General features: G+C 48.0%; 1 protein-coding gene across 4 annotated transcripts; it reads right to left on the reverse strand.

The window, feature by feature from the left end:
* Positions 1-8,435: 8,435 nt before the first annotated feature.
* On the reverse strand, positions 8,436-27,354 carry ZW10 (zw10 kinetochore protein). 4 transcript variants are annotated; one of them, XM_073320624.2, is made up of 16 exons: positions 27,137-27,352; positions 25,916-26,050; positions 24,662-24,763; positions 23,688-23,765; positions 23,374-23,533; positions 21,555-21,704; positions 20,632-20,823; positions 19,504-19,667; positions 18,174-18,356; positions 17,354-17,592; positions 15,323-15,394; positions 13,696-13,865; positions 12,311-12,441; positions 11,664-11,795; positions 9,949-10,151; positions 8,436-8,626 (listed from the first exon to the last, which is right to left on the reverse strand). In XM_073320624.2, the coding sequence occupies exons 1-16, from the start codon at positions 27,251-27,253 to the stop codon at positions 8,506-8,508; spliced, it is 2,349 nt and encodes a 782-aa protein (XP_073176725.2). In that variant the 5' UTR covers positions 27,254-27,352; the 3' UTR covers positions 8,436-8,505. The 4 variants fall into 4 exon arrangements, 3 of the variants coding, with proteins under 3 accessions (XP_073176725.2, XP_073176726.2, XP_073176727.2); XR_012155895.2 differs by lacking the exon at positions 8,436-8,626 and adding an exon at positions 10,287-11,587 and having other exon boundaries at positions 10,070-10,151; positions 27,137-27,354; XM_073320625.2 differs by lacking the exon at positions 9,949-10,151 and having other exon boundaries at positions 27,137-27,354.
* Positions 27,355-27,565: the final 211 nt, after the last annotated feature.

The raw sequence follows: 27,565 nt of genomic DNA on the forward strand, positions 1-27,565 counted from the left end.
GAGGGGGGCCCGACGGGACGGATCGCTTGAGAGTTGCCCTCTTCTGTTCACTGCCTTTGAAGCAGCCGGCGTTGGCCGCCGTCGGAAAGCAGGACAGTGGGCTAGCTGGGCCATGGGTCTGATGCATTATGGCCATTCACCTTCTAACTCGCCCCTCTGCCGGACGAGCACAAGGGATTTGCAAAGGGCTCACCTACCGCCCGGGTGAGGGCCCTAATCATTGGGTGCTGGGCTAGAGTGACGGGAGCACCCTCACTTGAAGCTCTTACACTTTAATTGAAGGGCCCTGAGCCCAGTTACAGGCTGTGGCTCCCTCTCTGATTCCGTGGTTAGGCTTCAGAGAGGGGCTAAGAGGCTGGCTCGTTCAAATCCCCCTTCTCTCTGCTGGGAAGGTTGTGGGGGGCTTTGACGAGCGCTGCCCTACGGGCTGTCTGTGTTCTGCGGTTCCGTAGCTCCAGTGGTGGGGGGTCTCGTGATCCCTTCCTCTTGCCCGTGAAGCTGTTCAACTTTAATGAAATATTATTTGGGCCAACCAATTCAGCAGCTTCCTATGTAGTCCAGTGGTTACGCTACTGGTCTGGCTTGTGGCCGCTGTGGGGTCCAATCCTCCCTTTGTCTGTTGCGAAAACCCTTGAGAAGATGTGGTCCTGGATTGAATCCGTGGCGTCCCTCGCTTTTTTGGCTCGGAGAAGGTGTTCCACGTTAATTAACTATTGTTCAGGCAAAGCGCCCGGCACCACTCCTCCCGTGGTCCAGCGGTTGGGCCTCATGTGTGGCACGTGGGGGCTGTGGGTTCAATTCCCCAGGTCTGCTGATGCTAAAAAGGGCTGGAGATGAGCGCCTACCACAGGCCTGGTAGGTTTTGGGTATCGCCAGAGGGGGGCAACTTCTCTCTTGCCTGTGGAAGCGGTTCCATTTGAATTAAATGGTATTTGGGCCTCAGGCAGACCCCGTTCCCTCTGTAGGCTGATGGCTAGACTGTGCGCCTTGGGTGGGCGAGATGTGAGTTCAAATCTCCTCTGGTGCCTGGGCGGCCATCTTTCTGGGGGTGCCTCCTTTCTTGCCTTTCAAAGCTGTTCCACTTGAATTAAACGGTATTTGGGACTCTCTTTGCCGCAACACCCTCCGTAGGCTGATGGTCACACTGGGTGCCTGGGGTGCGTGAGATGCGGGTTCGAATCTCCCCGTGGGTGGGTGGGTGGGTGTGTCCCCCTAGACCTTTCTCTCTTAGCGAGGGGGTTGCCTGCTTCCTTCTTGCTCGTTGAAGCTGTTTCACTTTAGTTAAGTGGGCTGTGGGCCGGCCTCACGGCTACCCTCACTCTCTAGTCCAGTGGTTAGGATACTCGCCTGGGTTGGGGGAGATCCTGGTTCAAATCCCCCAGCTGCCTGTTCAGCAGGGATTTGCACAGGGATTTCCTGCCTCCTAGGCGACCGTCCTTTGGGTGGGCCATCCTTGTCCGAAGCCCCTCTCTTTCTCAAGAGGCCGTTGTCTTCTTGGGACGGAGAGGGGATTCGGACAGGGATCGCTCGCCAGTGACTCTCCCCAGGAGGTGGCGGCCCCCAGTTCACACCCCTCAAAAGAGCAGGGGAGTGCCCTGGGGTCTGCCACAACCTGGGCGTGTATCCTGATCAGGGTGGACAAGAGTGAGAGGGGGGTTTTACTGTAGCGCAGCATTGCCTCTTTAATTAAAAGAGCAAGAGGCCCTGTGTCGGGCCTCTTGCTCAGCTAGGAGGGGCCTCCTCTCACCCGCCAGAGGCCCTCCCGTCCCGCCGAGCAGGGATGCGAACCAGGGTCACCCGCAATCCAAGCGAGCGCCCTAACCCCCGTACCGTAGAGGGACTTGAGAGCTTAGCTTGCCCCGGTTAATATATAGTTAAAGTGGAAGGCTTGAGCGGTAAAAGATTGAGGCGCCCCCGGCCGTCTCAAACGGCACCCAGGGGAGTTGAACCGGGAAGCACGCACACGGCAGGCCAACACCTTAACCCCCATACCATAGAGGGCTTGGAAAGCTTCCTTTGCCCCGGTTAATACCTAGTGAAAGCGGAACGCTCGCGGGGCAAGAGGTTAAGGACCCAAGCCTTGATCTCAACAAACGGAAAAGGGATTTGAACCAGCGGCTCGCTGCTTCGGGGGCACGGAGCCCAACCGCAGGACTACACGGGGAATCCTGGTGAGTGGGGTTCCCAATTCTCATGTAATATTTACTGAAAGTGGCCTGCCTTCAATAGAAGAGACTGAGGGATCCCCCACATCCCACTCACCAGGCACTTAGGCCTTTCAGTTGAGAGATAAGTCATCAAGGCTCAAGCCCCTTCTCTTCAAGAAGAAAGAAAGAAAGAAAGAAAGAAGGGGATTTGAACCCCAAGCTCCCACATGCTGGGCAGCTTGCCAAGCCACTAGACTACCCAGGCCTGCCTGCTTTGGCTTTGCCCCAATCAATATGTAACGGAACGCGGCCCTCCCACAACAGAAAAGACCGAGAGAGCCCCCACATGGGAAAACCTCCGAGCCCAGCACCTAGGCAATTTGCCTGAGAGGCAGGAGATCAAAGTCCAAATCCCTTCTCAGCAAGAAGAAAGGGGCTTTGAACCCGCGGCCTCCCACACGCTGGGCGCACACCACACCCCCCAGACTACAGCGGGCTGCTGGGTGGACTGCTGGCCCCATGAATATGTCATGTAAAAGTGGAACAGCTTCAGCAGAAAAAGAAAGGCACAGGGGCCCACGTGCCCCAGGAGAATCCCTCTTAGTCCAGAAGCTGGATATTCACTTGAGACCAGGGAGATGGCTGTTTAAGTCCTTCCTCAGCAAGCTGGGGGAGGAGTTGAACCAGCATCACCCACGCACTGGGTAAGTGCCCAAACCACTGGACTACAGAGGGATTCATGTCGCAAGGCTGGCCAGTTACCACTTCATGGAAGTGGCACAGGCCCCGACAAGCTACAACGAGCAAGCCTCCTAAGGCGGTTCTTCACTTCAGTATTGGGGCTCACGCTTGAGAGACTGCAGAGCCCTCTTCAACTCCCTGCAGCTCATCAGGCGGGGAGAAAGAAATCGACCCAGCGTCTTCCCCTCCCAGGTACAGCCCTCTGCTTGCCAGCCACGGCCAGGAACCCCTCCGGTGACTTAGCGTGAGCTGGTTAGGGACCGGCCCAACGCCCCACAAAACAGCCCAGGGGATGGAGGCGGAGGCCCCCTCGTGTAACTTTTAACCTCGTGGTTCGGGGCCTCGCCGGTGAGGGAGGTTGGTGCGGGGGAGCGTGCTTCTGGTTCAGCTGGGCAAAGAGACGGTTCAGGTTGGCTCTGACAGAGGGCTAGCCAGTCATGACTGGGGTGGGGAACGGGAATCGGGACGTGTTATTTACCCCTTCACGCAACGCGAGAACAGGGGTCACCCGCTGAAATGAGCAGGCAGCAGCTTTAACCCAAACCAAAGGCAGTACTTGGCCCCGCAACGCACGCTCAGCCTGTGGAAGTGGTTGCCGGTGGAGGTGGGGTGGGCCAAAACTGTAAGTGGGTTCGAAAAGAAAGACTGAGAAAGTTTGTGGCGAATGGGTCCATCCGTGGCTATTAGCCAAGACGGTCAGGGACGCAGCCCCGTGGTCCGGGCGTCCTTCGCCCGCTGACGGCCAGCTGCTGGGAGGGGGGCCCGACGGGACGGATCGCTTGAGAGTTGCCCTCTTCTGTTCACTGCCTTTGAAGCAGCCGGCGTTGGCCGCCGTCGGAAAGCAGGACAGTGGGCTAGCTGGGCCATGGGTCTGATGCATTATGGCCATTCACCTTCTAACTCGCCCCTCTGCCGGACGAGCACAAGGGATTTGCGAAGGGCTCACCTACCGCCCGGGTGAGGGCCCTAATCATTGGGTGCTGGGCTAGAGTGACGGGAGCACCCTCACTTGAAGCTCTTACACTTTAATTGAAGGGCCCTGAGCCCAGTTACAGGCTGTGGCTCCCTCTCTGATTCCGTGGTTAGGCTTCAGAGAGGGGCTAAGAGGCTGGCTCGTTCAAATCCCCCTTCTCTCTGCTGGGAAGGTTGTGGGGGGCTTTGACGAGCGCTGCCCTACGGGCTGTCTGTGTTCTGCGGTTCCGTAGCTCCAGTGGTGGGGGGTCTCGTGATCCCTTCCTCTTGCCCGTGAAGCTGTTCAACTTTAATGAAATATTATTTGGGCCAACCAATTCAGCAGCTTCCTATGTAGTCCAGTGGTTACGCTACTGGTCTGGCTTGTGGCCGCTGTGGGGTCCAATCCTCCCTTTGTCTGTTGCGAAAACCCTTGAGAAGATGTGGTCCTGGATTGAATCCGTGGCGTCCCTCGCTTTTTTGGCTCGGAGAAGGTGTTCCACGTTAATTAACTATTGTTCAGGCAAAGCGCCCGGCACCACTCCTCCCGTGGTCCAGCGGTTGGGCCTCATGTGTGGCACGTGGGGGCTGTGGGTTCAATTCCCCAGGTCTGCTGATGCTAAAAAGGGCTGGAGATGAGCGCCTACCACAGGCCTGGTAGGTTTTGGGTATCGCCAGAGGGGGGCAACTTCTCTCTTGCCTGTGGAAGCGGTTCCATTTGAATTAAATGGTATTTGGGCCTCAGGCAGACCCCGTTCCCTCTGTAGGCTGATGGCTAGACTGTGCACCTTGGGTGGGCGAGATGTGAGTTCAAATCTCCTCTGGTGCCTGGGCGGCCATCTTTCTGGGGGTGCCTCCTTTCTTGCCTTTCAAAGCTGTTCCACTTGAATTAAACGGTATTTGGGACTCTCTTTGCCGCAACACCCTCCGTAGGCTGATGGTCACACTGGGTGCCTGGGGTGCGTGAGATGCGGGTTCGAATCTCCCCGTGGGTGGGTGGGTGTGTCCCCCTAGACCTTTCTCTCTTAGCGAGGGGGTTGCCTGCTTCCTTCTTGCTCGTTGAAGCTGTTCCACTTTAGTTAAGTGGGCTGTGGGCCGGCCTCACGGCTACCCTCACTCTCTAGTCCAGTGGTTAGGATACTCGCCTGGGTTGGGGGAGATCCTGGTTCAAATCCCCCAGCTGCCTGTTCAGCAGGGATTTGCACAGGGATTTCCTGCCTCCTAGGCGACCGTCCTTTGGGTGGGCCATCCTTGTCCGAAGCCCCTCTCTTTCTCAAGAGGCCGTTGTCTTCTTGGGACGGAGAGGGGATTCGGACAGGGATCGCTCGCCAGTGACTCTCCCCAGGAGGTGGCGGCCCCCAGTTCACACCCCTCAAAAGAGCAGGGGAGTGCCCTGGGGTCTGCCACAACCTGGGCGTGTATCCTGATCAGGGTGGACAAGAGTGAGAGGGGGGTTTTACTGTAGCGCAGCATTGCCTCTTTAATTAAAAGAGCAAGAGGCCCTGTGTCGGGCCTCTTGCTCAGCTAGGAGGGGCCTCCTCTCACCCGCCAGAGGCCCTCCCGTCCCGCCGAGCGGGGATGCGAACCAGGGTCACCCGCAATCCAAGCGAGCACCCTAACCCCCGTACCGTAGAGGGACTTGAGAGCTTAGCTTGCCCCGGTTAATATATAGTTAAAGTGGAAGGCTTGAGCGGTAAAAGATTGAGGCGCCCCCGGCCGTTTCAAACGGCACCCAGGGGAGTTGAACCGGGAAGCACGCACACGGCAGGCCAACACCTTAACCCCCATACCATAGAGGGCTTGGAAAGCTTCCTTTGCCCCGGTTAATACCTAGTGAAAGCGGAACGCTCGCGGGGCAAGAGGTTAAGGACCCAAGCCTTGATCTCAACAAACGGAAAAGGGATTTGAACCAGCGGCTCGCTGCTTCGGGGGCACGGAGCCCAACCGCAGGACTACACGGGGAATCCTGGTGAGTGGGGTTCCCAATTCTCATGTAATATTTACTGAAAGTGGCCTGCCTTCAATAGAAGAGACTGAGGGATCCCCCACATCCCACTCACCAGGCACTTAGGCCTTTCAGTTGAGAGATAAGTCATCAAGGCTCAAGCCCCTTCTCTTCAAGAAGAAAGAAAGAAAGAAAGAAAGAAAGAAAGAAAGAAAGAAAGAAGGGGATTTGAGGCGCCCCCTCCCATCTCAAACAGCACCCAGGGGAGTTGAACCAGGAGCATGCACACAGCACGCGAACACCTTCACCCCCGTAGAGGGCTTGGAGAGCTTCCTTTGCCTCAGTTAATATATAGTGAAAGTGGAACGCTTCAGGAGTAAGATATGATACTGCTACTCCCTTCCTGGGGAAGGGATTTGAACCAGTACGTCTTCACGTCTTGGGTAAGTACCCAAGCCACAGGACTACTTTGCGGGTACACTTAGCTGCTGGCCGAATTCTAATTTAATATTTACTGAATGTGTCCTATCTTCAACAGAAAGGACTGAGGGAGACCCCTCATCCCCCTACCTCCTAGCCGGGCACTTAGGCCATTCACTTGAGAGGTAGGTGATCAATCAAGAGGGAGCATAAAGGGGTTCTGAAGTGGCACCTGCCCTCTTTTAGGAGAAAGCATCCAAACCACTGGACTACAGGGGTCTCACAGGGTGGTTGTGGCCCAGTGACTATTTAATCATTTAATGACAGTAGCCCACCTTCCATGGGAAATACTGAGGGAGCCAGCCCCTTGCAATATCTCCTAGCTCAGCATTTAGGCCATTCACTTGAGGTAAGAGAGCAAGGTTGAAACCCCTTCTTAGCCAGCATAAAGGCAGATGTGAACCTGAAACCGCTACATTCAGGGTGTGCACCCAAACCAGTAGACTACACAGCACTGCGGATTTGTCACACTCACATATTAAAGAGGATACGACTCTCTAGGAGGTAACTATATTTCTGCCCGTTGGTGCCTTTATAAATTAGGCCCGTTACTTTGAATGAATGGCGTGGACAGACCTGACTAGCCAAAGCGTTAATGAAGAACCCAGAAGTAGCTGAGTCAAGTCGCCTTTGCTCAGTATCACTGGCATGATTAGACGGTAGCTAACTGCAGCTTTTTCAGAGGCGGCAGCCTGTGTCTCACTGGTATCTTCACTGTGCTGCAGTATGAGCAAGCAGCTCTGGAGAACGTGGGCTACGGTTTGTTTGCTAAGAACAAAACAAGTGAGAAACTGCTACCAACAGTGGCTTCTTTGAGGTGGCACCTGAAACGTGCAAAGTATCAGCTCACATGGAATCATGCAACAAGTTCAGTATGTTCAAGAGCTCCCTGTAATCCCCGGATGGGTGACAGACAGCACGGGTCGTCTCGTCCCTACCCTGGTGGTGGTGCTGCCTGCTCCAGAAGCCACCCTGCCCTTTGCGCAGCGGGGCGGTGAGAATGCCCGTGCGACGAAGAGATGCGACTGCCGCAGGGAAGATTTGCTGTGCTCCCATGCACGCAGCTGTGACAGGGACGAGTGCAGCAGCAGAGTATCGAACTCAGCAGCGACTCTTCCAGGGGGCACAGAAATGTTTCAACTATCTGCATATTACTGAGACTATGTGAGTATAGTTTGAAGGGGTGCAGCATTAGACATTCAATAGCCCATCGTTAGATGTAGGGGTTACATTGAGAGCACACGGCTATACTTTGTTATTCACATGATATATTCATACAAAACATTCCACAGCCCTTCTACAAAGAGTCATTACTGTTATATAAGGCGTTCACATGGATTGCTACTGAAATTACATATGTACCATGTGTGGTTTAGGCTTCTGTCTCTGGCCGAGCAGACAACATCAAAAATAGGTTTTATAATTAGGGGGTGGGGATCTTGTCATCTGCATAACTTAGTAAAAATAACAGACAGAAAAAATATCTCAAATCAGTCTATTCTACAAATAATGACAAATATTTTGATGTATTCCATGGTACAAACAAGCTCTTACTGTTGTGTGACTACAGACTTTTCCTTTAACCAAAGGCAAAAAAGTACAGGAACATGCATAAAACTGCTCACCTGGGGCTAAATGTTTCCCAAACTTTCCAAAACAGTACGATTTGTATTTAAAAAATGTCTGCCAATTTTGGTCAAAATTAAACTATGCATCTGAATTACGGCCCTTTTTGTGATTTTATGATTTTTTCAAATTTGATGCCCAGTCCCATTTAAACATTGTATGATCTAGAAAAACTGCACCACTTCCAGAATCTACCGCCACCTCAGTGATGACCTCAACAAATGTGCTTAACGTGGTAGCCGTGAAATTCTTCTGTCTGATAAGTTACCCCTTACTGCTCGAAATGGGTGCGGGCTGGTAGACTACATGTCAGGAGCCAGAGTTTTACTGCACACCACTCTCTCTGAGTAGTGGATGAAGCAGTAACAGCTAGTGTCAAAGAGTTACTCTCCTTTGCTTTTGGAGGCCAAGCTGCATTAACTTGCTACATTTATTTTATAGATACTGAGCAGGGTGAAGTTACTTTCCCATTGGTCAGGCCTCCAGGAAGTGCTTTCATAAAGCTAAACTTATTAGACATCGGTATAAAAAGGGTTAAATCCAAATAACAGTTTGAAACCTGATTTACTGTTGCTTTTCCAGGAAAAGGTCTACTGTACAGGAGTAAGCATAAGGCTATTTAATTTTCGCAAGGGCCGCTGCTCTCCTCTCAGTGTTCTGGAACAAGGCTCGGATTAAACTCTTTACCTCAGTGGGGGAGAATTCAGCTGCAAGGGGCCCTTTGCCATCCGCCCATCTGGAAGAGAGGAAAAGGCAATCGTCGTTTTACTGAGCTATACAACTACAGGTTAATACCAATATATATTTCTACAAAAGCTCTTCTGACCCCTTTAATGAAATCAATCCAGTTCTCTGGATCTTGCTCCCCACAACCAGTCCTACACTCCTGAATATTTCAACTATGCTTAGTTTACAAGAACAGTTCTAGCCTGCATAACTTCCTCTCACCCCAGTGATATGAAGTTTGGGTACTGTTACAACTAATTCTAGGGCAAAGAACCACTGCCTGCTCCAACAGCTTCAGATGTATCTGATTACCGACCCACTAACCACGTGTCCACTATTAAAATGGTCATATTTATAAAGCAACTGATGTAACAGCAGGACCTGCTCCTAGGAATTTTCACTATAGACAGGGCTCTCTCTACTTTGCATCTAGCTCAGAATAAACTTACAGCCTGCTCTGCCTGTATTTACTGGGTCCAACAAAGTCAGCATCTCTTGGGACTGCAAGACCTGGGGTGGAACCAGAGCATTCAGAAATATCTCCAGTTGTTCTGACAGCAGCTGTAAGTAGCTCACAGTACAGGCTGTGGCAGAGCTCTTTGATACAGGGGAGAAGTTGATTTTCCTCTTTGCTCTCCACACACTTTGGGCCTCAAAGTGAAGACTGCCGAAGACAGTAGGCAATCCACACCCCTCAAAGATGCTTGTAGCGCAACTGTGGATGGGAACTGTCTGGTTCCAGACATCTACTGCCAGTTAGTGTTGCAGTCAGAGATATTTTGGCCCAACCCTCATGTAAAATTCATGTGAGTCTCCCATGCCAGTCTAAAGGAGCAAGCCACAGCATTTTAAAGTTCAAACTGGCCACACAGGAAAGCCTGACTCTTTGGTATAATTGCAGTAAACAGCAAGTAGGCACAGATCACATCAAAAGTGATGGGCAGAGTGCCAAGGTGGCTGCAATGAGATACACAAGGCAGGCCTAAGGTTACGCTGATTTATGAGAGAATAGAGAGAAACATATTGGTTAGGTTTTACACTTTTCTTTGGGCATTGGGCAGCATTTTGTGGATAGTCACTTTCACTCCTCCCCTGCACAGTCCATCATTTTCCCATTTGGGTTGGTCTTTCGCAAAGAAACAGGGAATATGCATAAAAATCACAAAAAAGAAAAAGGGGGGACTATTGGCAGGTGCAATATCCAAAACTAACTCGATTTCAAGCAGACAGCATTCCTTGAATTGAGAACACTGCAAGTTTGATGGCATTATCCATCAACTCCATACACTGTGAAAAAATTCCTGTGGGTATTAGAAGAAAGGAGACATCTACCGATCTACTATTTCTTGGAGATTGGCCTGCAGGATAATCATCAGCTCTTTGAACATCATCCATTTCTGCACATAGACTGGAACTTCCTCTTGGTATTTCTTATTTTTGTTCTCTTCCAGTAATGGAGTGAAAACCAGAGGTCCTTCTTCCAGCATGATCCTGCACAGGGAGTGCAATCTATCGGCGTCCTCGGCAGAGATATCCTGGAATCGCACAAACGGGGAGCACTGTTCAAAGGAACCATTAAGTACTTTCTCGTGCTTAGAGCAGAAAGTGACATGAAAAGACCAGAAAGCTTTGTGAAGATAAAACAGTGATCTGAACCATACTTAACATACCACATGAGACACTAGGTTTCTTCAGCTTCCTATCTGCCACTCTTCCTAGGCCAAGAGAACTTATTTATGAATGTGCGCATTTCAACAAGTTCTTGGCATCCACTCAGCACAGTATCTGTGTCTGCTTCAAAGAGCACATATGTCTTAACGGAATGCAGAACATCTTACTGAGAAGCAAGGAACATGATTATAAAGGCTTGAACACTTTATAGGGAAATCGCTCAGACTATGCCAGCCTAATAAATATAAGCTTTACATTTATTAGCAGACACAGCCATAGCAATCTTCCTGTAAAGAAGCTCATACAAAGAAGAGATGCATTATCGGTCTAATTCTCTGCAGGTATACTTGTGTACAGATCACAATTGGATCAGATGGATAAACACATTTCAGTCATTTGGTATGAAATGGTATTTCCTTTAAACAATTTAATATGCTCATTTTACTACTTGTCCCAGCATATCCTGCCAATCGCTTAACAGACATAGAATAGGGAAATACAAGAGAGAAAGAGGTAGAAACAACCAGATTATTTAAACAGAGCAAAATCTGGGACTGAGATCATGCACTCATTTCAGTATATGGTGCCTAGATAGGATGAAGACAGATTAATGTATGGCCCCCGACCACTGCAGCAGGGAGCTGGGGCTCTCAGGGCTTCCAGGCTCCCTGCCACTGAGCAGGACTACCAGGTCAGCTGGCTCCCCAGCCTGCATGAGTTGGGGAGCCTGGAGAGCCAGCTGGCCTGGGAGTTTGGAAGCCCTGGGGTCCCCAGAGCCAGCAGACCCTAGGATTCATATCAGATTAACAGTTGCTATTCAGTAGCGGGCAACAGTGAAACGGACATGATTTATGTCAGTTTCACTGAGCAGCTGCTGGAGGTCCCAGAAGAATATTTCATTTTGGAATCCTGGTGTTTTTGATGTTTCTGAAACAAAAATTTTCAGTTTCCCTGGTTTGCAGGAAATTTCAAAATGACTAAAGGTGCTCTAAGCAATACTCAGATAAACCACCTCTGAAACTTTGCAAACACGTTACAAACTCCATCATCCTACTACACTTTGCTAAGCCCTAGGGTGCACCACCCACTCAATTCAACACTAAAAGGTGAAATCCAGCTACTCCACTACAGTGAGTAGGAGCATTTCCATTGGCTTCGATGGTGCCAGGATTTCACCCTGTTTGTGTGCGTGGTCTCAGTTGGTTCTGGGTGATGGAAGCTTGAAGTATTTCTTTTGCACTGGATCCTAGATATCAGTGAAAGTCCAGAGTGCCCTGAAAGCTGGTTCTTGAAAGCTCATCTGTAACGTAAACAAGTGCCTTATTTAGAACTACATTTGATCCTTGGTATGCAGAGCACATGCAATCACCCCTTACCTCTAGGGCAGTGATTCTATTAATGATCTCACTAAGTGCTGTGTTCAGTAAGGTCCCCATGGCCTTGCAGTAGATGTTGACCGGAAGCACATCTTGCCATACTTTGCCAAGTCTCTTTAGCTGGTGCAGTACCTGGAAGATAACAACTCCATCTTATCCAGAATCATAAACACAGATAGATGTTAAAGATGATAAGGTAATTACACAGTTATAAACTAGATTTCAAAAGCAGGAGAAGGCAATAAGGTATCATATTAAGAAAAAAACTAGTATTTTTAAGCTTGGATCTAGAAGTGGTCCCCGTGCAAAAAAAGCTCTTTTCCCTGAAAAATTTCAAACAACATGAAAATTTTACCAAAATCTTCTAATTTTTTAAGAAAGCAATTCAAATAAAAAAAACCCCTTTCATGTTGAGTTGAAGTGAATGGAATCAAAACGAACATTTTTCAGCTTTTACAAAAGGGAAAGAAAGCAGGGAGAAGAAAAAACCCGTATCAAAAAAAGAAAAAAAACGTTGTTTCAATTCCACTGTATTTGAACGCCAAGCATTATATCTGCGCTAAGAATTCCTACTGCTACTAAAAGGGGAAAACCACACAGACACATTACACTCGGGTCTGTACAGCCCTTTGGCTGGCATCACTCACCTGCCTTGCTGCTTTGTTTGCTGCAGAATAGTTTTCCTCATTGTCCATATTGGAAAAATTCCTTGCACTTGACAATCTCTCCAGGAGCTCTCCTTTCTGCACACGCATCTGGGCCAGAAAACACTCCATTCCTGGAGGAGCAAACGAGAGGAGGAAGAAGTCATTTATTTCACAGCCTCAGATGATGTCCGCATTAAATCTGATTTGCCTATTCCGAGACATTCAGCACTGGAATCATAAACCTGCCATAAAATTAGGATCAATTTTTACAAGACTAATACATTCGCCTTTTCCAGTTTCACAGAACAGCCAGATGGTACCATTCTGCCAGGCATACATTGTCCGTCACACAGGCAGGGAAGATGAAATTGCACCCATAACCCACCCACCCACAGTATGTGAGATCTCACACAAATCTGATTCCTACAATGCAAGATAAAATAAACAACTTGAAAATCTGAGCAGAAGCATTAACTATGGATTCCCTGCTTTTGTCAGATCAATACATTGAAAGTTTTTTCTGCATTTTGTTTCTTTGGCTTCTTACAACAATCTAGCAAATGTTCAGAACAGAGGACAGCAGGTTCCAGAGTGTCCATGTGAGCTTGGTGTCTGATTGTACAAAAAAATCATTCCTGGAACTGTGCATCATTATACAGAAAGGGACAATCAAAGGCTATCTTGCCAACTTGTGAAGTGGCAGAGGGCTCTACCAAACAGAGCAGCCTTCTCATCAAATGCAGGGGGTGTAATATGTAATCTCAGAACAACGATTCATACCACCAGTAGCCAAAGAAGAAGGCTGCTCTAATCAAACGAGGGCAGAACAGGAGACCACCCCTTAGCATTACCGGAATGGCCACAGACCAAATGTTAGGATTCTGCACTCTGGGAATTCCTCTGTTATACCTCAAATGCTACCTGGAAGTTGGCAAAGACATACTCTGGCACAGCAACTTCCTTGCTGACAGCATCAGGGAACTGAAAATGTAAACCTGGGTACGCAAACTCCCACTGAAATCAACAGGATTAACAAATTACATTGGATATTGATGTAGAATAAACCATGTTATGACCAATATTACTCTGTGTAACATTAATCATACTCAGCACTTCTGTAGCACCTTTCTTCTAATGCTCTATAAAGCTTAATTAAGCCTCAGAGCTAGCCCCCATCTCCCATTGAGGCACTACCCCATTACACAGATAACAAAAATGAGGGACAAAGAAGTTAAGTGACTTGCTGAGGGTCACACAGTGCCAGGATTTCTAATTCCTAGTCCACTTCTTTTACCACCAAGTCACATTTAAATTATAAATCACTCAATTACAAATGCTGGGATGAGATGCTAGTCAGTATGTTTCAGTTTCAAAGGTAAAATTACCAAGTCTCCTAAAGCCAGGTACCAGATCTACGAAAGTAGCTGCTCCATCATACAGGATGTTGGTAAGGCGATATCGGAACTGATGCCCCAGGGTCAGCAAGTGGTGGGCAATGTACATACAGTTGTTGTGATGAATGGCAGCCAGCTGTGGTAATTTCTGAAGGTTCTCTCTACCCAAGGAAGGTGGAGGAAGAGAAGGGAAGAAATAAAGAGACTTTTTTAAAATCAGATCCGGGCCTCTAAAAATAAAATAAATATCCTGATATTGTTCTATACTTCAGAAATGCTCAAGAGGTCAGACACTCAATAGGCAAGAGGCTACCTCCACTCTTAGATCAATGCTGATGCTAACTAATCAAAAGCAACATGCATCATGGGGGACAGTTAGCGAGAATAAAAGCATGTGGCCTCTTGACTCTCACACACCATGGAAACTACATGTTGAGAGGGTAGCACAACGTCATTTCCTTTGTAGACCTGCTCTCGGCATAGCTACGATGTTCAGGGGGGTGAGGGTGAAAAGTCCACACCCCTGAGCGGCGTAGTTAAGTTGCCCTCAGTCCTTATGTTGACAGCACTAGGTTGAATTCTTCCGTCACCCTAGCTACCGCCTCTCAAGGAGGTGGATTACCCAGGCCAACAGGAGAACCCCTCCCATCGAGCAGACAGCGTCCACACTGACGCACTGCAGCGACACAGGTCTGCTGTAGTGTTTTCAGTGTAGTCATGCCCACACTCTAGCCATGTCTAGATTCAAATGATAGTTAATGTGAAGACTTAGAAGCAGGAAAGCCATTTGATGATAGCAGGAAGGTGAAATCAAGGGAGGCGACAAGAAACTCTCACCAGTGTCAAAAGGAGAGGAAAGCACTGGGTTGTGGCAGGGCCCGCCAGAGCTAAGGGTCCTCAAATTCAGTTGTAGCCTTGGATTTTAACCCTTTCCTACCACTGCTTTTCCCCAAGGAAAAGACACCAGCAGATGGGGGCAGGGAAACACATCCTGGAACAGTCTTACAAGCCACACTTGGGTTGAAAGGCTATGGGCAGTGTCCATAGCAAGGCTTGGAATGAAGTTTCCAACCCAACTGTAACATGAGCTGCATACAAACCATTTCCATGTAGGGGTTAGCCTAAAAAATTGTTGCTTAAATTGTGCTAACAGATACCAATCCACCAGTCCACAAAGAAGTACTCGACTAAGCTACCTTCGGCCATGTCTGGTGACAGCTGACAAAAGCTGTTCTACCAGGCTTGATAATGCTTTAGCGGTAGCTAGCACTGACTGTTCCAGCATACACAGGGTCCAGAAGGGATATAAATAGTTTATTCACATTAATGAAACACACAAAAAACAGTTTCCCTTTGTTGTAAGATTGCAGACAGTCAAAGATTCTCCAGTGGCCCTATTAATGAAAAGCCCTATATAAAAGCTATGTATTATTATTATATGAGGGGGTTTTAAAAGAGATGGAGTGCTGTTTTTCCTAAGGGAGAAGGGAGTATCCGTCCACCAAACCAAAGATCACCCAGGACAAGCCCAGGAGTATTATACATTAGGAGTATTATACATAAATAGCTTGGCTCCTCCCCCGCAAAGCAGGCCCCTGTGTAACACTCACTCACTTACTTGTGGTAAATTGGCACGACGTCATAGAACAAATGGAAGATATTTCGCACCGAGTAAAAGAGCTGTATACAACTGCAAGGCAAACAAAGTTCATGTTAACAATCTTCTAGTTGGAACTAATGCATGCAGCAAGCAGCGCATTCTTAATCCGGTGCTGAAAGGAGAAAGAATTCAATGGCTGTGTTTTGGACCCTGACATCAAACATAACCAGCAGAGACTAAGGGATGATTTTCAGAAGTGCCTAAGTAACTTAGCAGCACAAGTTTCCACTGGAAGGCAATTGGGCGTCGTGCTCCAGGTGTAATTCCCAGCGTGGAGAGACACATCTGGGCTGGCGCTGATCAAGCTAGCATGCTAAAAATAGCAGTGCAGCCAGAGCTGCACAGATGACAGGATGGGCTAGCCATTCCCATATGAGACTCTGGGTACGTGCTCGGGCGGCTTGCCTGTCCCACTGTGGCCACCCTGCTCTTTTTAGTGCACTAACTTGATCAGAACTCAAGCCAGACTGGAAATCACACTCTGAGCGCCAGTGTAGACACACCCAGAGACACTTCCGAAAACCGTACCTGAGGTTGCAAAGAGGAGATGACCGAGATGCTTGGTCAAGGCAGATATGGTAAACCCTTGGCCCTCACTAGCTCTGCCTTTCCACTTGGAGACCTAGCTGCATATTGAATAGGAAGAGCAGTCACCAAACACTTTGGGGCTCCAACCTCATTCACCATGGTGTCCTGCTGCACCTGCAGTTCCTCTATATTCATGCACTAAGGTCCAATGAATGCCACTCTCTCCACAACGCGCATTGCAAAGGGCACACACACTGCTGAAAGCACGGTTCATTCTGGAACTGCAGACAGCCATTTGCCACGTGTTTTCTTCCTCACGGGTAGGGGGAAAAGAACCTCCACTAACATAATAATCACGGCACAGGGAATAGCGAGGGGCACACATTTTTGTGAATAGCAACTATTATTACTATCAAATATTTGTGTTACGGTCGCGAACAGGAGCCCCCCTTCATGGACCAATGTGCTAGGCAGTGTGCAATCTACCCCCAGAGCACAGGCTTTTACAGACCTGTTCTGAAAGCAAATACAGTCTGTAAGCCACAGGCAGCATCCTGGAAATCTTACCAAGGCTTCCCCCAAGCTCTCTGGTAAGCCTGTCACATCGAGGCTGAGCAGCTGGCATTGCTTGCACTCCTGAGAGTTTTGCAATGCTACCCAAGGAAGACCTACAAGATAGAGGCCAACTCCAGAACCACATGTCAGGAATGAGACCTCTGAAATCCATCTTTAACCAGGGAGACAGCATTTCCCCTGTGAACACGAACACACACACACACACACACACACACACCCCTGAAAAATTAACACTCTGCTGTTGCAGAATGGTGGGCACTCTGTACGCAATCCTCCCTCCCCAACCAGAGCCACAGTCTCCAGTTATCAGGCCAGACAAATACAGCCTTGGACACTTGGCTCCTCGAAATCCCTGCCTAATGCACAACTCAGGTTCTTTGTTTTCACTCGGGTGATGATGTGGTAAGAAAACAGGCAGCTCACCCTCACCGGCAATGACACTCTAACACCTTGTCTTGGCTGGGAAAAAAGTCCTTTTCACTAATTGTCAGCTAACAAATGGTAAGATTTTAGCATGGACAAGGCACCGGTTTTTATCCTGATCTGCTAACATGATTGAAAACTACGAACTGCATTGTCCATACTAGCATTTTACCATGTTAGCTAAATAAAGCCCATCTCAACACACCCTTAGAGGCCATCACCACTAGATGTTGTGCCACCAGGGCACTGCAAGGAAGGCTGCATGGCAGCTGTTCCTGTTTGCTGGATTAATCTGGGGATTCAGTCTCCAACTGGCAAATATGCAGCTTTCATTAAAAATTTCACCTTGATTATTTTTACGTGAATTACATTTTCTGCCCGTTCTAGTATTGGTGCCTGTAATCAGGTGTCCTGATACCAAGAGCGTCCCTTGGGCTTTACCCACCAATTCAGAATTCTTACCACTGATCTGTGCTGGTTGTAGCCTCCAACAGGGTCTGATAAGCCAACTCCATTAATTTCTCCACAGATACACTGATGTGGCAGGTAGGCAGAGAGAATGTGTGCTGGCTCAGTTTGGTCTCATTCTCCAAATTTATCAGCTTGTTGTGCAGCATTTTGGAGGCTTTTTGCATTTTTAAATTATCACCTGCCCCAGGGTCAGGCAGTTTTGGTATCGCTACCGAGGAATCAGGTGTGATCTAAGGAGGAAACAAGAGGCACACATCACAACTTAGTTCCCAGAGAACGGAGACAGCATAAGGCAGTTTAACAGTGAATTACAAAGACCCTATGTGCAAAAAGAACAGGAGTACTTGTGGCACCTTAGAGACTAACACACACACCAGGCTGTGAATTCCACGGGACTCCACGGGAGCTAGTCTAAGGGGCTCACAAATGTATATGGCATGATAACAGCTGAATGTGTGATGCATACTAGGCAACTATCTCATTCTTAAGCACCATCTAAAGGATCTTTTCTCTTTACATTTCTATTAGCTGTCATGATCCTCAGAAAACCAGCTATCTCGTTCTGAGGAAGGCTTCATTCCATTATTTAAAAAATCATATTCAGCTTGTTAGTTAGAATATCAGCCCTATAGAAAATGCACTTGAGGGCTACCCAAAGCCTTAAGGAGCAACCATTTCCTGCAGAGTTCACACAAATAACAAAAACAAACCAATCCTCTATAAAAACCAGACTCAGTGTTTTTCAGCTGTTCCCACTCAACAGCTAGATGGTTTCTTAGAAATACGCATTGTAAATTGTGATCTCTAGCACCTTTACAGTGTTGTGTATTTCTGAGGTCATCAACTTTCTGGCTGCCACGATCACGTCCTGGCATCTTTTGTTAGCAAAGTGGGAATTGACATTGCGGGCGTATTTCAGTAAGTCCGTGGCATCTCCTTTTAAAAACCCCATGTTCTTCAAGCTTTTTTCAAATTCCTCAGTGGAGTTAATCACCTGAGAAGAGAGTTAAACACAAACCATTTCCACACTCTTATGGATTGTGAGTTGTAATAACCAAGAGGCAGGATCAAAAGCAGCTGGACATTCTCCAGACATTCTTCAACAGAAGGCACAGAGTGGGTGCAAAGGAAGTACAAGGGTAGGAAATGCTCTAGGTTACAGCTTTGGATCTGGTTCCAGTCAGTAATGACCCCAAACTGTGACCACCTGACAACCCTGCGGTGGCCCTGTTTCAGTTGAACATGCGTCCAGAACAAAAATAGTACAGTGGACACTAACTGTCCGCCCTGTGCTAGCAATCTCAACCACAGTGCCAAGGAGTGAATGAAACTGAAAAGAGAGGGGCTCCCTGCAGACAAGCGGCATGGGAGAAGCTTTGCTGCTACCTGCTCTGCTGGGGAAAAGACTCCAGGTGTCAGTCTGGCACCTTTCACCAGCACTAGGGCCCAGCATCGCAAAGGTATTTAGGTGCCTAACTCCCATTGATTTCTACAGGAGTTAGGCACTAAATACCATTTGTGAACTGGGACTAAGTTCTATTTTATTTATTTAGGTTTAAAATAATAAAGACCCTTGCCCAGGGCTTTAAGAGCTTTAAGTAACACAATTAATCATACAGTAAACACAATTCAATTGAATTTCAGCAGCACTGAAATAATTTCCACAGGAACTTGGCTTGTCAGCCAGCTACCAATCTTCCTCATCATCTAGGAAGTATGCCTTCAGCAGCATGCCCTGCAAGTCAACAGATTTGGTCAACTTTGGACGATGAAGGGAGTAAGTCCCAGCCCTCACTGCCACCCTCTCTTCTTTATAACAAGAGTGTTTGTGGTGATTGCAGCTTGTTTAGCAAAAGCAAGAGGTCTGAGGCTAGTTCGAGCTGCTGTTCAGACTCAGGGCTGCTATCTTTAACTGCATCTGATTGATTTCTATGCTAGGATACAGAAGAGAGCAAAATACGTAGTAAAAACATTGCACCATTACTGGCACTGCAGGAATATGAGACACTGCTTAAGGCAGAGACGGACTTTGAAAGTTCCTATTGAAAGCAGAGGATAAAGATCAGAGACAATTCCCGTTATTGTAGAATCTGCCTTTCCAGGCTTTACATTGCATGGATTTTAAATGTTTTGAGTCCTACCTCGATGTACTGCTCTAGTTTGCTGCTGTTTGCTGGAATCGAGTACACCAGACATTCCTGAATGAGGCAGCCAGATACCTCCTCCCAAACCATGTCACCCAGCATCTCTGCCAATACCACTTTGGAGTCCTTGTCATTTTCCCCACACTCATCGAGAGACACATCTGGATTCAAAAGAAAGAACATAAATGGGTTTTTAAATATGGTCCAGGGGGCAGACCTCTCGACCCCTTCCACACCCCACTGAGAGCTCAGAACAGGAACTGTCAATGGTTCCATTTCATCTGATGTTCTCTGGTCTCGGGCCACGTACAGGAATTCCCTGCCTCCTGAGTCACTAACAGATTTTTAATGTAGACTGAACCTGTGTTCCCATGGAGTTTGTTCAGTGCCTGGAATGTGCCCCATTCACTCTTCGTGAAGAGATCCTCCACCATGACTAGTCCTCTGTGGAATTTTGCGTAGATTGTATCATGCATTTCAAGCTTTTTTCCTCAAGTTCCCCAGAGCTTCTCACAAAGCAATGATCTAGTAATACTGGTCATCTGAGAACAACTCTTTCTACAGAGAAATAAAGCATTTCTTAGATCCTCTACAAGCTAAGTACTCTTTGTTCTTCATTTTCATGGTATTGGTTTCTCCTGAATGCTCAGAGTCACTGCAGATGCTGTCACTCAAACCCCACTTTCTCATTTCAATGCTGCTGGCTCCTTCCTCAAAGAGACCAGGAAATTAAACTAGTCTTCAAGAAGTGACTCCTCGCTCAGGAATTCCCATCTTCTGGTAGTATCAATGCCCTCCCCATACCCCACACACTTCTCACGAAAAGAGGAGGTAAGACGGTCTGCAAAGCCACCAGGAGGAAGCACAACAGAGCTGGATAGATGAAAGGGTCCCAAAGGAGAGGGAACCAAGCGCAGTTTTGCAGTGTTCAAAGCTGCCCAAGCATTGCAAAGCCTCACTGAGCTATAGCAGAACCTCCCAGGCACTGCTACGGGGAGCAGTGGCGCCCTGGCGGAAACCAGTGCTGTTTTCCTGCTAACCGTTCCAAGTGGCCTCCACAACAGCTCGACGAGCCAGCGGTGGAGAGCAGCATCGCACACTAATTTCAGGGGATGAACTACTTACTCAACAAGTGTGTGTGAAGAACTTCAAGCACCAGCGAGATCTTGCCAAAAACCTCTATTGGGGATGGATGCTCCAGATTAGGCTCCGCAGACTCAAAGTGCAAGACGACTGTGTCAGGCTGCTCCTCCAGCAGGGGCCGAAGGGAGGGGTAAGAAATCAGTGGCTTGAGGATGTACTTCAGCAGTAACTGGCCTGACAAAGGGAGAGAAAGATAATCTTCAGCAGCCATATGCAGTCAAGTAGGCTCTTTGCTCCAGTAGTGGACTAGCTATGACCAGCACCTCGGTTTTAGGATTGCTCAAATTCAGGACGAGGAACATTCCCCTGGGGTAGCTGTAAAATCGGGAGTGTTCTTGAGGCAGAGTGTTTGGTTTAAGCATGTTTTATTCATATAAATACAACTGGGGACTCAGACATAGAGCCTACGATTTTATAAATCAAATGATAAACTATTTACAAAACCAGCCATGTGAAACTGTATGCTGGCAACTGGCAGAGCTCGCTAATTGCTTTACTACAACCTGCGATTATAATCACCTGCAACAGCCTGAAATTAACGCCTGGCTCTGTGCCAGGGAGGGGACTACAACCAGAAAACAGTTTTCAACACGAGCCCATCGAGCCACAAAACCACAGATCAAAACGAAGTAATAAAACAACTTGACAGGGAGGGATAAATAATTCAGGGCAGTTGCACATTAATAGGAGTCATGGGAAGAGGAAAGTGTAACAAGGGAAGGGTTGAATTATCTGACCAAGGGCTAGGCCATTAACAAAATGCCTCCCTCTTCCCACATTCTGTTCCTTATTTTGCACTGACAATGGAACCCAGTCCCACGCTGGCAGATTCTTGAAACAAATTCACTATTTAACAGCAGGTCTCTCTACAGCTCATTTTAATGGGACACAAAGGCCTGTCTTACCAAAAAGTTTAAGCCTGGTGTGCAGTTCTCCAAGGACAGCAAATGCCTGGAGCACAGAAGCAACAGGTGGTCCAGCGATCTGATCTTCCTTCAATGGCATGGTGCATAAATGCAACTCTGTCTGCATCACCGTCTCTGCACTGCTGATTTCTAAGAGAGAGCATAGCCATCTCCATTACAATGCAAACTGGGCTAGAGAGGAGCTGACAGTCTACAGGACTTCTTGGATGGGCACTAAAACAAAACATTAAGCTCTCCTTTCTTTACCTCATTTCCCTGACCATAAGTCAGGGAGATCTCAAGAGTGGCTGGGATCTAGTGTCCTGCTCCTGGTTCCCATATAATGATCAGCCCTTGCCGGCCTTGGGAGTTGGCACCGGAATCGTTATCTCCTGAATAGCGGCATATTGCAAACTGCTTGTGTTGGTCTTTTACACAGGTCTTGAGACAATTTCCCCATTTCAATTTCTATGCAAATTTAAGATGTAAAGAACATTTTGGCCCTAATGACTTTTCCTCCTCCAATATAAACTCAACTGATGCATGAGCTTGTTTTTTTAAATGAGGACTTTCTGTGGTACAGAGGGTACCGAGATACATACATTTGGGCACTGGCTATGTGTCAGTTGCTTACCCTCTTCCTAACTATCTAAAGCAGCTTGGCAAAATTCTGCTCACCTGAAGTCAAATATCATTAGTGTGTTCATAATCGTCATGGTAAGAGTGGGTGAGTCTATTTTAATGCCTGGACTGGTAAGTTTTCATGATGAATTTGTAAGGCTGAGCTTAAGCAATCTGGATTTCCTGACATGCTCAAGGAGCTACAGTTATATACAAGAAAATGAAACTGAAGTCACTTGAAAGATCTAACTGAAGTGGGTCTCCAAGGATGAGAACTTCCTCAGAAAACCGAATTGGAAAAATCCTTTTGCATCAGACATGCTGCACCCGCACAGCTCACTCTGAACAGAGACGCTAACATGTGGATATGGACGGGGTATTCTTACATGGAACAGAGGAAGCTGTAACACCCCACAGGTGTTAAAGAATCAGTATCACTTCAGACATAGTTTCAATTACCAGCAGTTTTCCATTTCAATTACCTGTGCAACAATCTGGCAAACTAAGCCCAATTTCTACCATAAATAGGTCAGAGGAAACTTATCCTTTCTATTTTATTCCTCACCATAACTACACTTTTTCATTCAAAACAGCACTTTGTTATTCCTTCATTGCCTCCTCACCCTGGGACTAGAGCGGGCTCCAAGGAACAGGAGAAAGGGGGTGTAACCTGCCAAACGAGTCTATGCTGGGCGAGCATGTTCATCTTGACGAAAGATTTCAGAAGCCTCACCCAGCTAATGGGCCAAGTCAGTTTCTCAGTAATGCACAACCTGATACTGTCCAAGCTCGTTTCCTCAGGAGCAGATGAGCAGCACATAAAATATGGGGAAATCCTACAACCTCTCAGGTTTTGCATCATGGCTGAGAAAGGAGCTAGAGGCGGAGAACTCTCTGGGCTTCTCTGTATCACTCACTAGGAAATACTGCTGTATGCGCCAGAAGAAACAATTCAAGTAAATTTTAAGAGCCACTGAATGTATCAAGCTGCCTGTGATAGCTCCAAACCACCCCCATACGGTGTGAAATTCAAAGAGCACTGCCTCCAGTCAATCCTTCTCACTTAGGAATATGCCACTGGCCGGAAGGGCTAGCTGAATCCATCCTAGCTCACCTATGTTAACTAACTTCCTAGCTCTGAAGAGGTTTTCAAGCCAGGATCATTTCTGTCACTGAACCAAACTAAGATGTTCAGCACCTTTTGACGGAGGCAGCTTCCACAAAACCATTTGCCGCCACTCTTCTCCCAGGTGATAGAGCATGTTCTGTGTCTGCACCGTCAGCTCCGTCCCTAGTGCTTTCAGAACCTTCAGCTCAAAGCCTTTGCGGGATTCTAGCATTTTCAGACTACTTCGTGCCTAGCAATAAGAGGACGACAGTTATGCACAGAGCACGGGCACCAGGCAAATTGATCCGATGGCATGCAAGTGCTAACATAAGGGAATCACGGGATATTTATTGATGATATTCATAAGAGATATAATTACATATACTTGAGAAGCTTGTTACTACCTTTTCCAGATGGCGAGCTGCTGCAACATACTTCTTTTCCAGTAATGCAGTGCTATATTCTTTAATAGCTGTATCAAACTGAAAGAGTTAAATATAAGTTAAATAAAACAAATACAAGGTACTACACTCAGGAAGGAATAATCAGTTGCACAAATAAAAAATGGGATATTACTGTCAAGGAAGGAGTACTGTGGAAAGGGAGTACTGTGGGGGTTATAGTGGATCAGAAACGAAATATGAGTCAACAATGTAACACTGTTGCAAATAAAAAGTGAACATTATTCTGGGATGTATTAGCAGGAGTGTTGTAAGCAAGACACGAGAAGTAATTCTTCCACTCTACTCAACCCTGATAAGGCCTCAACTGGAGTACTGTGTCCAGTTCAGGACACTACACTTTAGGAAAGATGTGGACAATTTGGAGAAAAACAAAAAAAAATAATTAAAGGTCAATAAACCATGATCAATGAGAAAAGATTGAAAAAAAACCACCCCTGGATTTGGTTAGTCTGGAGAAGAGAAGGCTGAGGAGGGACAGGACAAGAAGCAATGGGCTTAAATTGCAGCAAGGGAGATTTAGGTTAGGCTTTAGGAAAAAGTTAAGCACTGTAAAGGTAGTTAAGCACTGGAACAAATTACCTAGGAAGATTGTGAAATCTGTCACTGGAGGTTTTTAAGAACAGTTTGGACATATCTGGGATGGTCTAGATAATATTTGGTCCCGCCTCAGTGCAGGGAACTGGATGAGATGACCTAGTGAAGTCCCCGCCAGTCCTACATTGCTATGATTTTATAATCACACACAAATAAGTTTCAGCTCTAAGATTACAGAGCACTTTCTAAAATCATGACATGAATAGCGATAGAAGAATCATGATTATTTATTCACTCTGGAGACCTAGGAAGATGTCAGTGAAAAAAAAATACAGAAACACATAGCAATCTGAAGCCATTTCCCCAGTCTCCTTCCTCACCTCTTGTAGCTGTTTCAGCACACTCAGAACCAACGAGTCTCGCTCCAGCTGCTGCTTCAATTCAGTAAATTCTGCAACGGCCACATTCAGGTCTTGCTGGACCTAGAACAGCAGCACAGACCTCAAGCCTTGAGCAGTTCATTTACAGTAACCAAAGGCGATGAGAGCCATTTCTATTTCAAAAGTAACACCGACATGACAACACCAGCATGCTGCCTGACACGTACGTACCCCCCAAAGTTACAGCCAACACCTAAGGTTATTCTAACTGAAAGACATTAGAAGGGAAAAGCTTCTATTTCCCCATTGTATTTACCTAGTGCATTTGACTGCATGCTCATCTCCTGCATTGTTTGTACCTTAAATACTGCAGCACTAGGAAGCTGAAGCTGAAATTCACTACAGACAAGTGTAACTGATGTCATTGATTGTTACTGTATACCTTAAGAAACATAAATTAAATACACAGCAACAAATAAACAGAGACAAGTAAAGTGGATGTTTAAGATTCTTTCACTTTTAACATAGCATAATTAGTATCAGATGTAAAAGTTATTTTCACATTGTGTGATTTTTGAGTTGATCATGCTCCTCTGCGAAGAAAAAAAATCCAGATTTATATCCCACCTGCATTAGAGCCTTTCTAACTTACATTTCAAAGCCAGAGTGGCAAAGCAGAGGACAGCGAAGAGAATTAGTCCAGGAATATAGAAAGGACGACACACACAAAAAATATAAACAGGTCAATTGCCACAGGAAGCTGGGAAAGGACAGACTTGCAATCAATATACAGAAAATCTGAGCTCAATTCCCAGCTCCGCACAGAACCTTCCTGTGACCTTGGCCAAGTAATTCCACTTATTTGTGCCTCAGTTTCCCCATCAGCAAAATAAGAATGATTCCTCCCTATCTCAATGCAGGGAGGTTTACAGGATAAATACATTAATATACATGAGGGGCTCTGAAACTACTGTGATGAGCATCACGGAAAACCATTCAGCAACATAATTAACGAATAAGCTACAGCCCGCCCTTTATTTATATCCCAGGTCTGACACATCATAAATTGGTATGTTTCAGTCAAGGGCACCCTTTATAAGAGGCGGAGATTCATCCTGGAATCCTTAGTCAAGATCTTTCTTTCCCCCTCCCCTGCCTTCCTGTGCAGCATGCTCATGGCTGCATATCAGTGGAGTTGTATTGCTTTGATGAAAGCTGCTAGATACAGATGAAGCGAAACTGCTGCTGTGTCACCTCATTTTCGATCCTGGATTTCAGAAGGTCGATGTTGCTGGACAAACTGTCCACCTGTGACACCAAGTCCTCAGCGCTCTGCATGCTCGGGAGGAACTCGTTATACTTCTTGTTAATCATGTTGCAGACTTCGCCCTAGGAAGAAGGGATGGACTCAGGATCAGAAAAACAAACACCCATAGGGTTGCCAACTCTGACTGAAGCTATTCTGGGAGATATTTTTTTCCAACATGATGTAATGTCATTTTCTTAAAATACCCTATTAAAAGTTCCCAGATTTCTTTCAATAGTCACCAGGAGATTGATGCCGATTCTGGGAGACTCCAATCCTGGCGGGTTGGCAACCCTAAACACCCACAGAGAGAAACCCCAAAGCTGTGACCACAGGGCCAAAGCCTCCCACCCCCATCACAGCCCTCTCTGCAACCCTACACTGTTGAGATGGGCAGAATGATTTCGCAGTTAGCGGGACAAAGGCAAGTAGCTCAAAGGGAACGTCTCACAGGCCAAGGTGGGAGCAGCACAGATCCCCCAACACTACAGCCTGCAAACATTGGCAGGAAAAGCACCCCACCATCCAGATCCTCATGCACCACCCCTCAGCGTTACCCACCCCCTAATGCCTGGTGCCCCGACACTCCAGTGTCACCACCACCATACTCACACCCTGTCCCTTCCCTTCTCTGGGCCCCCCCGACAGCCTTTCTATCCCTCCTTAATTTACTCCCCAACTCCCCCCTCCCACGATCCCACAATCATCCCCTACCCCCAGCACTCCCTCTCCCCCTGGAGTCCCCTTCTCTCCTCCCCCCTTCCCAGCACCCCTACTCTGCCCCTATCAACACACACATACACACACTGGGGTCCCCCCCATATTCCAGTCCCCAGATTGCTCCTGCCCCCCCAGGGTTCCCCCACACACCCAGCCCCCCTGGATCCCCCCTCTGCCCCCCCCGAGTCCCCCCACACCCAGCCCCCCTGGATCCCCCCTCTGCCCCCCCCGAGTCCCCCCACACCCAGTCCCCCTGAATCCCCTCTCTGCGCCCCAGGGTTCCCCCCCAGCCCCCCTGGATCCCCCTTCTGCCCCCCGGGTCCCCCCCAGTCCCCCTGGATCCACCCACACCCAGGCCCCCTGGATCCCCCCCAGTCCCCCTGGATCCCCCTTCTGCCCCCCGGGTCCCCCCCTCCAACCAGCCCCCCCGATCACCCTCCCGGCCCCACCTTCAGCTCCTCCACCCGGCGGGAGAGCCGGGCGATCCGAGTGCCCAGATCCTCCTTCTCCAGCCGGCCCGAGTGCGCCAGCACCGCAGCCACCAGCGAGGGGGACGGGGCGGCCATGGGGACCCAGCGCCCGGTCACAGACCCCCTGCCACCTCCGCATCAGCGGCCCGCCAGCGCGCGGCACCACGGGAAAACGAGTCCGCCCGCCCCCTACTCCGGGACTCCAATACCCATGAATGTCTCTGAGGCGGCCCGGGCGGGACTACAACTCCCAGAGTGCACCACGCAGAGCGGGCCTACGAGCTCCGGCGTGGGACGCACCGATTCAGAACGTTTCGCTCTTTCCCCCCCTCTTTCTATTGGTCCGCAGCCGCCGAGCGAGGGAACGAGCCCTCCCGTCTGATTGGGCCGCTGCCGCGGGGCGGGGAA

Source organism: Lepidochelys kempii, chromosome 22, assembly GCF_965140285.1.
Source record: "Lepidochelys kempii isolate rLepKem1 chromosome 22, rLepKem1.hap1, whole genome shotgun sequence".
NCBI lineage: Eukaryota > Metazoa > Chordata > Testudines > Cheloniidae > Lepidochelys > Lepidochelys kempii.

Coding starts and splice junctions, on each gene's coding strand:
- ZW10 (XM_073320624.2), bottom strand. CDS start 27,253: ATGGCCGCCCCGTCCCCCTCGCTGGTGGCTGCGGTGCTGGCGCACTCG. Junction 18,357..19,503: donor AACTAGAGCAGTACATCGAG/GTAGGACTCAAA, acceptor CTCTCTTCTCAG/GTGATTAACTCCACTGAGGA. Junction 17,593..18,173: donor AAATACACAACACTGTAAAG/GTGCTAGAGATC, acceptor TTTCCTCCTTAG/ATCACACCTGATTCCTCGGT.